Source organism: Quercus lobata, chromosome 7, assembly GCF_001633185.2.
Source record: "Quercus lobata isolate SW786 chromosome 7, ValleyOak3.0 Primary Assembly, whole genome shotgun sequence".
In the NCBI taxonomy this organism is placed as follows: Eukaryota; Viridiplantae; Streptophyta; class Magnoliopsida; order Fagales; family Fagaceae; genus Quercus; species Quercus lobata.
In genome coordinates this window covers 29,341,960-29,357,222 of record NC_044910.1, presented here as the reverse complement: position 1 = coordinate 29,357,222, position 15,263 = coordinate 29,341,960, and the positions used below count along the sequence as shown (strand labels likewise).

At 32.8% G+C, this 15,263-nt stretch overlaps 1 protein-coding gene across 33 annotated transcripts in view; it reads right to left on the bottom strand.

The window, feature by feature from the left end:
- LOC115952777 (putative disease resistance protein RGA4) overlaps positions 1-13,377 on the bottom strand; it is a 110,908-nt gene extending 97,531 nt beyond the window's left edge. For 25 of the 33 annotated variants that reach the window (XR_004083566.1, XR_004083568.1, XR_004083556.1 and 22 more), the window contains exon 1: positions 10,341-13,377. Coding sequence is in view for 4 of the 33 variants with exons in the window: in XM_031070045.1 (XP_030925905.1) it covers positions 10,368-13,169 (2,802 nt within the window). In the remaining 29 variants the exon portion in view is untranslated. Of the gene's footprint in view, positions 1-8,662; positions 8,781-8,865; positions 9,106-9,870; positions 9,902-9,982; positions 10,056-10,340 lie in introns of those variants that run through there. The other 8 variants (XR_004083565.1, XR_004083567.1, XR_004083542.1 and 5 more) reach the window with 8 other exon arrangements.
- Positions 13,378-15,263: the final 1,886 nt, after the last annotated feature.

The following is a 15,263-nucleotide window of genomic DNA, read 5'->3' as shown; positions in this document are numbered from 1 at the left end:
AAAAAGTTAGAAACTTTCTTTTGACTTTAAATAGTCAGTGTTTCACACCATCATGTGAGGAAACAAACAAATATTTGGTTTTAATAAACATATGTTGGGAACTTTTATAACCACCAAAATAGCAACATACTAAGCTAAATTCTCTGCAGTATTAGTTGCCCAGTCATGTCCTCCCTTCAAAATTCTACCAAATTTGTTATAATTCTGCAATTATTAAGAAGCAACCATATATGTCATATTTCATCAACTCAAGTTTTGATACAACAATATAAATTATTAGAACAAAATAACAAATGAAAGAATTTACATTTTATACTTTTTTATTCTCCTAATAATTTGACGAAATCATGCATGTGATTAAAGTTTTGACGGGAAAACAAAAGTAAAGGGAATTGTTTTTTTTTTTTTTTTTAATTTAATATATATATATATATATATTTACCATTGAGTCCATGACTATACTTGCATTCAACGTCTAACCATTGGAAAATTATATGCAATATGGTAAACCCTAATCAAGAAATTTTAAAAAACAATTCGTTTGTCAAGATTATCCACATTAAATGTACGGTAGCACATTGAACTAGAAACAGGGCCAAGCTAATGACATTGTTTCAATCCTATGCATGTTAATTCTCAAATCAAAAAAAGATAATTAAACCAAATTGGAATTTGAAAATTTGCACTTTTATGCTTGGCGCCATGCAACCCTAACTGGACTAGTTCTGCCTCTAAAGTTAGACACATGAACATAATGCACATAACTTATTTAATACAAATTAGCAATATTTTGCAAATTCCATTTGTATTGACCAGAAACAGGAAACATCATTAGTAATAATATGTTACATTAGATGGAACATTTCACAAGCAAACACTCACTAAATTAAAAATAATAATAATAATAGAATTAAAAGTAAAAATATAACGTAACTATATTTAAAAAAAGAAAAAGAAATAGAAAACTCAAAATATAACATTAATTGGCATATTAGTATAGACTTGCTTAAAATTCTTGTGTTTGTAGACATGTAGAATTTTTTTTTTTTTTTTTTCATAAAGAATTCCCTCGTGGCATAAAAAATAACACAAAATATTAATTAGAATACAAATATAGAAAACACCTTATAAATAATAATCAAATTCATACAAAATAGCAAAGAGCCCAATAAACTGTTCCATGGAAATGTCACACTAGTCTAGACACCCATATAATAATATTTGGAGAAGAAATGAAACTTTTGATAGTCTAATCGACAGCAACATTAACCATTTGAGAATTACGAACTCAACATTCTGAATTAAATGAATAGATCCATTCAATTGTGTTCATTCTCTTTGGCAAGGGTCCAAATTAGGTCTAGTACTTTCAGTGCATTGGATCCGGTCGGATGATGACACGTGTCCCAAAATGAACACGTGTAACAATCTCAATGGGTCCTATGCCACTGGACACTGGAGCCAAACCTCCCCCCTTTGGCAACTATTGAAGATGAATAAAACTTTTCCAAAATTATAATGATGACCAAATCCAAATCATTACGTGATAGCTATATAGTAATATAAAAAAACTAAAGTGTAACATTTATTATTGCTACGCTCTTGAGCCACATCAACGTAGTAGTTTGGTTCATTCAATCCACTTAGATCCTTTTAGGTCCATTCGGTCTACTTCAACCCATTTTGGTCCACTTTGCTCTATTTGGTTTATATATAAAAAGATGAGTTACACCAAAGTTTGGAGGGCTGTTCAAAACACCCCACCCACCCAGGAAAATTTACTATTGGCATCAACAATGTGCTGAAAATGGGTTGTGTAGTTGTGTGCAACAATGAGACAGTCCTACCCTCCCACATTGTGGCAATGTTCTCCATCAAGGGGAGGATAGGTGGTTGGTCCAATAAAAGTATACAAAAGACGGCAAAATACCTAGAAATATTTTTAAACGGTATTTGAAAACGAGGTTGGGAACTGAAACCAATAAGAGTTGAAGAGGATTGTTTTTCACTTGTTCTTGCATGGCAGCTTTGGTAGTTGATACCATTGAAACACACTTACACATGGGGTTAGTGAAGTGCTAACATCTACCATTCTATAGGATGCAACCAAATTCCATGAGGAATACAAAGCTCATTCCTTGACAACAACCTAGATACATAGTCATTCTAAAGAAAATGGGTTCCAGTGCAATTTGTCAGGTACAAGCTTAATTTTTGACAACACTGTATTCTTTAGAAAGATCAATTACCCCAAATTTTGCTTTCTATTGTTATGTCAGATGTCCAATAAAATTATGGGATAAAATGAAATTATGCAATATTTCAAACATATTTAGATGGATGGATTGCAAGAAACATCATTGGTAAGATGTTCCACTAAATGGAACAGGTAAAAGCTCAAAGAATTTGAAAAACAAATACCAAAAACAGAATAAAAATGATTGATTTACTTAAATTTCTTAGACTTGTAGACATGTAGAATTTCTTTCCAATATTTCCATCCCCACAAGGAAAAAAAAAATTCAAAACATTAATTGGCAATGGCATATAAGTACAAAGAGCACCCTAGTTATAATGCAAAAGAAACCCAATAAGCTGATCCACCAAAACCTCACACAACCTTGGCCACCCAAATCATAAAATGTGAAGAAGTAAAATATTTGATAGACTAGTTGGCAACAGTATTCAACAAGTTGAGAACAACAATTTCCGCATTTCAGTTGAAATCACAGATCTACTCAATTGTCTTCATTTTTCTGCCAAAATTGTTAAAGATGACTAATACTTCTCCAAATGGACAAATATGACCAGTCCACATCATTATGTGATCTTAAACATCTTCTTTGTGATAGATAGATTCAAGACTGATGTAATTTCCCTTTTTTTGCTTAGTGCTGTATAGTCTCCATTTGATAACCATTCAATGAGGAACTACACGGCCATATAATGGCTGACATACCTAGGGAACAATAAGAAAGGAGAGAGAGAAATATGTTAGTCATCAAATACCTACAGATATGGTTATGCATGGAAGCAACTATTCACCCTCAAATGTGAGGCATAATAATTAAAAAATATCTAATGAAAATCCCAGACTTAAAAACATACAAAGAAATTTTGAAATTTACCACAAAGAAACATGTAGGCTCGAGTCCATAGATTAGGAGTTATGAGACAGATTGCATGCTTAGTGAAACTCTCATATGCAGAGGAAACAATAGCTAAAATATCATATTAAATATTCACCAATTTCCACAGACTTTTATCATTTTGCTCAAAAATCTTACAGCTTACCTCTATTTGCCTCTCTATTGAACCCAAAACAATGGCTCTCCTTAAGACATTGAGGCAAATAGTCTGCAAAATGAGGAGAGAGGCTCTTACCATCTTAGCTACAAAACATAATGCAGCAATCATCAACAAGGAAGAAAAAGAAATAAATCAATAAGAAAAGCATGAGATAATCTATGGCTATGCTGACCAAAATAAGAGCAGTTAGACAAAACCATTCTAATAAGTGAACAACTCCAGTAAACATATATGCAAAGAATAAATCTCTCGCTTAAGACAAATTAATGGTAAGTTCATGAGAGTAAGGTCAGGGGGTGAGACAGGCAAGAAGGGAAAAGGAGTGAAATATGAAACACAATTAAATAACAAAGGGAGTAGTAGAGTAGATAGAGAGGGAAGTTAAAGGGGGAGATTGTACTATGGTGTTTTCCCTCTTCTCAGTAGATATTGATGTTAAACAGAAATACACATTTGACATTTTAGTGTTGAATTTATGAATTTTTCCTGCCTTCTTCAAGGAAGTGTGAAACAGAACTACTTGAATCTGAAAAAAAAAAAAAAAAATGTATCTGTGATTTAAAAATGCTATAAGCCTAGTAGCAGGCAGAACTTTACCAGAAGAATTATTGTGGATTATATCAAGCTTTAAAATATTGTAAAATTTGTGAATATCAAGCTCTAGGACCCAAAAAAATTGTGAATAAAAAAATAAATAACTATGCACAAAGTTGACCTTAATCTATAAAACTGTTAAAACCATATACATGGGACAATAGACAACCTACCCTTCAGAAATTTTGCAGGCAATCTAAAATCTAGGAAGGGCATACATCCTGACTAAATTCAGGGAAAAATTCATATGACCTTAGAACATAAGAATTCTCATCAATATAACCCCCACCAGCAGAGGGCAGGGGAGGGAAGTTGAGCTCTTCCAGCATTCTGTTTCTTATAGATGAATTTAATTTCAATTGTTGTGAGGGATATGAAAGTACCATACCAGCTTTTATTTTAATCCAAATGCGTGTTCTCATGGCTTCTGAATACTAGCTTGTAAAGAGCACATGGTAGGACAAAGCTTTGGTGGCCAAATCTTCACTGATAAATAATTTCACCAAGCAACTTTTTTACTTATGAGTGAGATCCCAAGATTGTGCAATAAGAACAAAATCAATAGGAGAATTCAGGTTATAAAAAACAGGTACTTTATCTAACCTGGGACATAATTGTTCTCTCCCAAATTATAGTCTCTTTCAGGAGAATTGGTGTCTTCCCTTTTCTGTAAAATACTCAAAGGAATGGATCACCTTCACACTTCACACCTACTTCAAAGACTTGCCAATACAGTGACCTCCACCAAACTGCAAAAGAGAAATAATACAATTTGGAAAATGATACTATAACATGAAAGTGAAACAGACACACATAGCATCTAAGTAAAAGGGAATCCATTGCACATGCATACAAGCTTCTGAGTTCATGTAAGTGTTTCCCAGTCTCACATGCCCATTGATTGGAGTACTGTGGTATCCTAAGCAGCCTTAAGAAGACTTGAAATACTACTTCAAGGATGACTAGTACCATGCTAATGTAGAGATAACAGTAGTTATCGAAGAGGTATTTTGTTGTGGAAGTCTCAAAAGCCATCTCAATGGAGCAAGCACAAATTTGCCCTGCACCTGAAATTGTCAACCTAAAAACAAATACTAAAATTTGTAAGTCTTTCGCAGGTACGTCACATATATTTTAATGTAAGATGAAATCGTTTGTCACCTACTTAGTCACCTACTTGCACACATACAGGAACCTCCAGACTGCACAAAAAGCAAAGCTACAAAATTACAAATTCACAACCTGTTAAAAATTATTATTGCTATAAAAATTAAAAGTTCATAGACCAAGCTGTCTCTACACAAGTATTGATGCATGTGACATGTTGCAATAAATATTCTGAAAATTCAAAACTGTTTGTTACTAAAATTATCATAAATATAATTAAAAAAAAGAAAAGAAAGTGACAGGCGTATTACTCAATTTATTTCAAGATGATGCTTGATTTTTGTTGAACCATCTCTAAAATATTTTTGGTATCAATGCCACTCTCCTCTGATTTTTATAAAAATATAATTTAGAAATTCAACGACATTGAAAGCTCTTGAAATGAAAAGAGAGAACTGATCAATATAGGTGGCTCACTAACATACGAGGCAGAGTTTGAAGGATTTGAGAACCCGTGCAGCAAAAGGGATGGCTACTAAACCATTGATATCGAAACTATTTTTTATTTATTTATTTATTTATTTTTCTGTTATTACTCTTTCTTGGTAATCAAATGAAGCTTAAAGTTAAAGTTGTCCATAAAATTTTGTGACTTTAAACTAATAAAGCATATTGGTGTGACTTTAAACTAATAAAGCAAATTGGTGCTTTTGATGCACACTAGACCATAGAAAATAAAATTGAGAAAAAAGTTGTTCGGTGAAATCTTGTCAAATACTACATACAAGGAGATAATTGGTGACATTTTTCTAGTAAAATATTAGTGATAGCTTATACAGATTGTTAAATTACCAATTGTATCAAAAGCTTAAACTGTTTGGAAATGATGAACTTAATTACTAAACCATAATTCTAACACTCCCCCTCACTTGCGGGCTTAAACTCCCCCCTAATTACTCAAACAACTAGAAATTCACAATCTCATTAAAGTGGTGAGAGTGAGGTAGCTATATTCCTTTCAAGTAGCAATATCATACTAGGCCATCTGAAATTACAAGGACTTCAAGTAGCTATATTCCTTTCAAGTAGCAATATCATACCGGTGACAACATGTATAATTTTGAGCCAGAATTTTTAGAATTATCCTTATAAAAAAAAACTGAGACTTTGGCGTTGGATAACACTTTTTGCATCACTAAAAAACACTAGATTATTCCCACCCACTCCTATATATAAGATGTTAAGGCAAACATAAAAGTCCTTGGGATCATTTTCAACAATTTCCTTTTTACCAACTGTATCCTTGAGTTGGTTTGACAAAATAAACCTAAAAAAGGAGGGCGCCGATGGCACTAGCGTCCTTCCTTTGAAATTTTAGCTTCCAAAGCACAAAAAGGGCCAACATATAGAACTAGTCTAAAGTGCAAAATAACATACACTGCATGCATTTTTGGTTATAATTACAAAAGGAACTACCTTCAAACGGTAATTTCTATACAAAACTAATAAAAATGAGGAACAATTTCCACTCATTTTTGTAAGAAAATGCATGTCATTTAGCATTAGAAAATATGCATGGTAATATCTATACAGAACTAATAAGGGCAAGTGCTAAAGAGTAGGACTGCATTCAAGCCACCCGTCCATAGGTGAGATCAACATATAGAATCAGCCAATTAAGCCATTAATTTATTAAATGTGTGGCATTACCTCCATCAGAAATGGAATCATTAGTGTGGGGCATATTGTATTTAATTCACTATCTAAATGACCTACGGAAGAATGCTGATATTGATACCTATAAAATCTTTTGGCAGTTGGCACAAGAATGATATGGTAAGAATAATTAAAAGGCTAGAATTTGCTCACCTCTGCATCTCTTTGCAGCAAATTACTCTTCCTTTGGGAAATTTAATCAAACTGCCTCTCTTACCCTTCACTGCTCAACCATCCTTACCCCTTTTACCTCTCTTTGGCCTAAAAACTCCATACACTCTATCCATCCATTACACAGATCACCCCCTCTGCTTTCCAGTGATTATAAAAAAGAACATGTGTAATGTAGCCCAAAGTTCAAACAGAGACTGCACAACCAAAGTTAAGAAGCAAACGCTATTTCTTTAGGAGGTAGAGAAATAAACAAAATTTCAAATGAAAAGAACAATGATCTTCTCCTCAGCCTTAATTGGAATTCAAGTGAAATGAAAAACCTTAATTAGTAATATTTAATTGAGTAACAGATAAGAATTCAAATCAATCCAATCCAACTTAAAATTTGTGCATGTATGAAAAATTAGACTCTATGATCTTCTCCTCAGCCTTAATTGGAATTCAAGTGAAATGAAAAACCTTAATTAGTAATATTTAATTGAGTAACAGATAAGAATTCAAATCAATCCAATCTAACTTAAATTTGTGCATGTATGAAAAATTAGACTCTATTCAATCATTCTTGTGTTCTTTTGACTTAGAAATACAAAGTCTTCACACCAACATGTGAGGAAGCAAACAAATATTCTCCACCTAAATATCATTATAGTAAGCTGATTCCTTGGTGTGTTAGTTGCTTGGTCATGCTACTCCCTTCAAAATTTGCTAGGATTCTGCAATTATTAGGAAGCAACTACATATGTCATTTCGCCAACGCAAGCTTAGATACAATGATAAAAATCATTAAAATAAAAGAACAAATGGAAGAATTTACAGTTATTCCTTTTTATTCTCCTAATAATTTGAAGAAATCATGCATCTAATTAAAGTTTTGATGGGAAAAAAAAAACTGGTACTTCTTTCTCCTTTTTTTAAAGAAGATTAACTTTTGAGTCCAAGACTGTACTTGCCGTAATAGAAAAACCTCAAAAAGCAGAATGAAAAAGAACAAAAAAATTGGTTTTCAGTTCTACATAAAAAGCAAGATACCTGAAGTAGTAATCCACAATTTGTAATTATATTCTATTAACAGATAAAATTCAATTCAAACTATCTTTGAACTAGTGCTTGTATGAACAGATTAGGCTCATTCAATCATTTTCTTGTTCTTTTTTACTTTTTAAAGCCAGCATACACACAAACATGTGAGGAGTATTTTGGTTGAATCATCTCATGAAAAGGATTTAGTAGATATACGTTGGAAACTTTTATAACCAAAAACATATATATATATATATATATATATTTAACTACCAAAATACCGGTTTAGTAAGCTAATTCCTGCAGTGTTTGTTGCCTGATCAAGTCCTCCCTTCAAAGTTCTAAGAAATTTGCTTTGATTCTGCAATTATAAACAAGTAACAATATATGTTATTTCATTAACACAAGTTTAGATGAAAAGTTATAAATCATTAGAATAAAATAACAAAAGATAGAACAGTTATCCTTTTTTATTCTCCTAATAAATTGAAGAAATTATGCGTCTTATAACGTTTTGATGGGAAATGATTACCACTGAGTTCTTGACCTGTTGCACAACTGCAGTTTTTGGATAGGGCTGAATTTTGTACCCCAAGCTTGTTCTTTGCCTTAGTTGGTTCTGCATAAGAAGTCAAATGACTAAAAATTTCTCCAAAATATGACGAACCTCAAAAGGCATCAAGAAGAAGGGCATATGTATATGATTGTCCATAAAAAATTGGAATTATAAGATAGAAACATGCCTGAATATATTATTTTCAGCAGATTCCGATAATCCACTTGCAATTCTGGGACATGTGGCACAATTGCAAGGCCTGAAAGTTTTTAAAAAAGTCTGAATTTTAAGTGCTGCATGAAAACTGAAAAGTCCAATGCCTGATAAGTTCTCCAAGATATATCAAAACAAGAATATTGGTGTAAGTTTCTTCATTAAAAGTCAAATACCTGAAGTGGTTAAAGATGCCATCAGATTCCAACTTCTATCCAATATTCTCTCCTACTCATGTTTGTTTGGACCCCACTGATTAAAAAACAACAGACGTTCTGCAGCCTCAAGTTTACAGGGACTTCACAACCAAATGCAGCAAGGACAATGGCTTCAGAAGGCAGAGAAAGTGACAAAATAACAAGCACTTGAAAAACCAAAAGTTCTTAAACTTGAGTGTAGCTCAGTAATTAAACAACCTATTATTCAAGTAATAAAAAAATTAATTAGTAATTTTTATTGGCAATAATATGTATAATAAAATATCAATCCAATCTAACAATAAATTGTACACAACTAAACAAATTAGACCCTTCTCTAGTACTTGGATACACAGTATTATTTACATACATGATGGAAGTGTTATGAATCGTTTGTTTTAGCACAAGAACCAAAAAGTAAAATACATGAAGTGTGCAACTATGCATTGAAAAATTAGAACTTTTCCATTTCTGGCAGGTTGCAGGACAACAATGAGAAGGAAGAATTTTTTTTTTAAAAGGTGCAGGATTTTTTGTTTTGAAATACTTGGAGATTAAAGAAAGGCTGTAAGGGGCTGTTGGAGGTAGAGGAAGAGCCAAAAATCACCAAAAAAGTTATGATTGTGTGATGCTCTGGCCATTAGAAATCTAACATATAAAAACAGATTAAGAAGAAAGAAAATTGAAAGCACCAAAGGTTTTGTTCAAATGCACAACTTAGATAAATATTATCTCTAGATTTGTGAATGTCTATATTGGTAGACCTCAATCTTTGTTCTGCTTTTGACTTAAACGATGTCTCCAAAATAAAAAATTTAAAAAAAAATTCTGAGAAAAGAAAGAATTCATTCAGCAATTATCCCATAAAAAAAAGTAATTAAACTATTAGTTATTTTTTATAGATCAATAGTTCAAATGACCAAAAAAAGGGGGAGAGTGAACCAATGAAATACTGCAAAACAAGCTAATTCCCCCTCTGGAAGGGAACAGACCGACTCTAATTCTAAATCAGATTCTGCAACAATTAAGAAGCAACCATGCACTTAGGTACAAAGATATAAACCATTAGAATGAAAAGAAAGAGAGAAAAATGGGATGGATTACATTATCCTAATTATTCTTGTTAAAATAACTCTGTGAACAAACCCACTCAGATTCTAACTCAGACTCTGCAATAATTAAGAAGCAACCATACACACATCATATTATCAACATGCTCTTAGGTGCAAAGATATAAATTATTAAAATTAAAAGAAATATTTTTTTTTTTTTAAAAAGGGATGGATTACATTATCCAAATTTTTCTTGTTCAATTAACAGTTTATAGACAAGAATAAGAAAAAAAGATTGAAAAGAATGAAGTTGAATAGTTTTAGAAGTTGTTGAAAATATAAAAACCCTAAAAAAACCAGTAGTTGATTTTGAATTTGGGATTATAAAAGATAGATGCATACCTGAATAAATTGTTTTTTCTTGTTGGATTATTTGGGACAATCTTCACTGTTTCCTTCGTGTAGCCGTAAGAGGGGACAACCATAAATATTTGTCTCTTTCAAAGAGGTGAGATCGGGAATCAGGGGCATGGAAGTCAGGTTAGGGCAACCCCAAATCACTAATTGCGCAAGAGAAGGAGGAAATGATGGAAGTAAGAGATGGTGTGGCTCATTCCTCCACCATCCCTTCAGTTTTCGGCACGACACTAATACAAGAGAAGACAAGGATGGGAAGAATGGTGTTTTTGAAGAAGAAGAAGAAGAAGAAGAAGAGGAAGAGGAAGCACCCAACACGTTACTAACACTGTCTTCATCTGAAATGTATTCAAGTGCTTTCATTACCACAAGACGGACAGACTTGAGAAAAGGGAGTTGATTTAACGGTGGGAGGTGCTGCAATCTGTAATTACGATATAATTGAAAATGAACAAGATTAGTGAGAGAAGAGACCCAACTTGGAATTCTCACACCCATATAATAAATCAATTCCAACGCTTTAAGATTTGGATGTGGCTGGAGCCCTTCCAGGGACATGTCATCATAACATTCAGTTTCTCCATCATCATAACTCCACTCTAATTCCAGGTCTTGAAGATGTTGTTTCTGCTTCATATTTGTGGCTTTACATTCCACCATGTCATCTTCTCCATGTCCCAATTTTCTAATGACTAGACTTCCTCCCAAATTGCTCAGCTCCTTCAATTCACTTAGCCCACCACCAGACTTAGCCTGTTTTTTCTCATACCAACCACACGAGCTTGCCTTCACACCCTTTTGCCTCAGCACAAAATTTGTTAGTATCTCAAGAGAAGTAAGATGCCCAAGTCCAAGGGGCATATGCGTCAATTTGCCACACCAACTAACGTCTAAATGCCTAAGATTGACCAACTTCTTAATGCCCCTGGGTAATTCTTTAAGTGAGTAACAACGGTTAAGATTTAGCGTCAACAAATTTAACAGCTTGGTAATGGAATTAGGGAGAAATTTAATATCACTATTTTTAGAAAGATCAAGATATCTTAAATGTTTTAATTCCCCAATTGAATGTGGCACTACACGTAGATTTAATTCACTTAAATCTAATGTTCGTAAATAATTGAGATTTGAAACAAGTGCATTGCAATTTAAGTTCCTCAATTCCCCCCCTACACTAGCTATAAGAATTGTTCGTATCTTCATTCCTTTAACCTTGAAAATTGAAAGTTTCCTTGATGAATCTTCAAGATCAAATGATACATGACGAACTTTTTTACCATTATACTCCCCACTCGAAGTTAGCATGGTACTCTCCATCCCAGCCACAAGAGCTGCAAGATCATGCATGAGATCATGCATTTTGCAATATGATATAATGTCATATTCATCTTTTTCTACGTCTTGAAAAAAACATCTCCGAAGTAATACCATAAAGTACTCTCGCCCTAGATCCTCAACACGTTGCTTTGAATCTGATAACTTAATAAAACCTTGTGCTGCCCAAAGATTAATCAATGTTGCTACATCAATCTTGTAATCTTTTGGAAACAATCTACAATAAGCAAAGCATTGTTTTAAGTACGATGGTAGATGATTATAACTCAACTTAAGCGTTGATAAAATAACATTTTCTTCTTCTTGAGTTATTTTTGAGAGTTCATAATCTTTGAAGGATCGCCACTCATTTTCTGTAGCTTTGGTGCATAGCAAGCTTGCTATCGCCCTTATGGCTAGAGGTACCCCACCACACTTCCGCATAATCTCCCTACCCAAACTTTCAAAGGCTTCATTCTTTGGCAGTTGACCATTTTCAAATGCTACTTTCACAAACAAACTCCAAGCCTTTTCTTCAGGTAGGCCTCTTAGAGCATGCCATGAAGTTGCCCCTATTATCCTCGCTACACTTTCTGAGCGTGTGGTCACTATTATCCTACTTCCCCTTGCACCACCCATTAACAAATTTCTCAAGAGAAGCCATTTATTACTCTCCTCGTTCCACAAATCATCCAAGACAATCAAGTATTTTTTTCCATTAAGCTCTTCTCGAAGCTGAGTTTGCAACATCTCAATGCTTCCTTCATGCTTCCTTTTTGTCAAATGTTCTAAAATTTCTTTAACAATCCGCTGCACATCAAAGACATCAGAGATACAAACCCAAAGTTTTATCTCAAATTTTGTTTGGACATTTTTATCATTGTATACCAGTTGAGCTAGTGTTGTCTTGCCCAATCCTCCGAAACCAACAATTGGAACGATAGAAATATTCTCTACGACATTGTCATCAAAAAGACGTTTCATAATCTCTTTCTTATCATCCTCTCTCCCAATAACTTCATCTTCGAGTACAAAAGAATAAGTTTCTCTGTCCCCCCTATTCATGACTTGTGGCTCAACCAAGCTTTGACTAAAGTGAAAAGCCTCCTTATCTTCTGCAATGGCCTTTAGTTTCTTCCTAATTGACTTTATTTTATGACCCATCTTAGGACTAAAAGCAAGCGGCATTGAACTTGAAGAGAAAAGGCGTACCTTCTTTGTCATCACTTTGCGGCGCATAACTTGGGTGGAGAAATCATCCAGCAAATCATCAGCATCATGGAGGACATCTTTGAGCTTACTGAGCCAGTCTTTGATCTGATGGTTATGAGAACTCTGCATTTCTGCATCCAGAAGCACAGCGCGGATTGTGGTGACTGTGTCGGTTAGATTTTCAATCTCAGTTTCAACACTAGAGGCCAGTTTGACCTCTTCAACAATGACAGAGCCCAGCAGTTGAAGGACGTTCCCTGCAAGATCGAACAAAGCTCCTTCCGCCATAGTTTTTTCTTTCTTTCAGGAATTGTAGATGGGTTTGTGGAGTAATGAAAGTGATAAGAGATAGCTGTAGAATTGTCTTGCTTAGAACGGTGGTAGCATCAACAAGTGCGGAACAGCTAGCCTCAATAATTATGCCCAAAGAAAATGTTGTTTTTTATTCTAAAACTTTAGACTGCTTTTTCTACCTTTTTCTCTTTTCTGTTTTATGGTGTCCTGTCAGTATTAATCATTTAAAAAGTGTGAGTGTGGACGCAGTTAGAATTATATATAGTGTGAAACACCATTTCTAAATTCCAAAAAGCATAATTGTAGTTAAAACTTTTTAAAAAAATTTATTTTACGAGAAATTAAAGATTTGTTTGGTATATCAACTTAAACACATGTTTTTAACTTTTAAATAATATTACACATATTTTTATATATTTTTTCATTCATATATATTTTCAAAAAAACTAAAAACTGTTATTTTAAACACACGTATCAAACAGATCTAAAACTTTTATCATTTAAATGAATAGAAATATTTTTCTTTTTATCAGAAATGAATCAAGCTGTTGAGTGTAGCTCAAACTTAAGCTTATTATCAACAGTTAAACAGAGTTCAATATAATAACATGTTCATGAATAAAATTAACATCATGCTCGATTTTTTCTTTTTTATTAGAATATGATGCTTGATTTTAAGTATATATTTATGTATATGGGTTTCTCAAAAAAACAAAAAAAAACAAATATTTATGTATATGCAAACATAAAACTCTTCTTAAATATATTTAAGATTTAATTGTGTTAATTAAGTTTGTAAACAAGTTTATGTGGTCGAGCAAAATTCTTTTAGCCATTTTTTATAAACTGCTAATTTGGAAAGTAGTTATTTTGTAAGTAAAAAAATGATAATGGTGGTGGACTTAAATAATAACTAGTAAGAAATTGTATGCACCAAAGATACAATTAATATTTCTTTTTAGCAGGACAACAATACTAAGGTTTTGAAAGATAATGAGAATCTCTATACCCAACTAAGGTGTGGATGCAATTAGCAGCTGTAGCAAGCAATAGTGTGAAACAGCATTTCTAAATTCCAAAAGCGCCAAAGACTAAAATAAAAAAGTTAAAACTTTTTGGATTTAAATGAATCAACCAAACTTTTCTTTTTATCAAAAATGAATCAAGCTGTTGAGTCCAGCTCAAACTTGAGTTTATGATCAGCAACTGTTAAACATGGCTCAAATATAATAACTTGTTCATAAATAAAATTAGCATCATGTTAGATTTTTTTTTTTTCTTTTTTATTAGAGTATGATGCTAGATTTAAGTATATATTTATGTATATAGATTTCTCAAAAAAAAAATATATATATATATATATATTTATGTTTATACATGAATTAAATCTTCTTAAATATATTTAAGATTTAAAAAATGGTTATTTGTAAGTAAAAATACGATAACTAAGATGATAGCTATTAGTTGGTAAGAAATTGTGTACACCAAATAGAGAATATTTAATTTTAGCAGGACAACAGAACTAAGATAGGTGTGGATGTGTGTCTTGCTTAGAATAGCGATATCGATTAATAGTAATCCAGGAGGATAATCTTGTTGAGCACTTTCCTAGCTAGTAATTGTCCTTTTAATAATTATGACGAAAGAAGATTTTTTTTTTTTATTCTAAAACTTTAGACTTCTTTTCCTACCTTTTTCTCTTTTCCCTTGATGGTGCCCTGTCAGTATTAATCATTTACAAAGGGTGAGTGTGAACACAGTTAGTAGCAAGCAAACATTCCTAAATTCCAAAAGCACTGGCGACTATAAAAAAAGAAGTTAAAACTTTTTTTTATAATTTTTTTATGGGAAGTTAAAACTTTTAGGATTTAAATGAATAGAGCTATTTTTCTTTTTATGAATCAAGCTGTTGAGCGCAGCTCAAACTTAAGCTTACTTTCATTGCTTCAACAGAGTTCAAATATAATAACATGTTAAGCACTTTCCTAGTAATTGTCCTTTTAAATGAGCAATTTATAGGTGGTCAGGTCAGCATTAACAAAGTGCGGAACCAAGAATTCCACCACAGCTAGCCTCAATAATTATGAC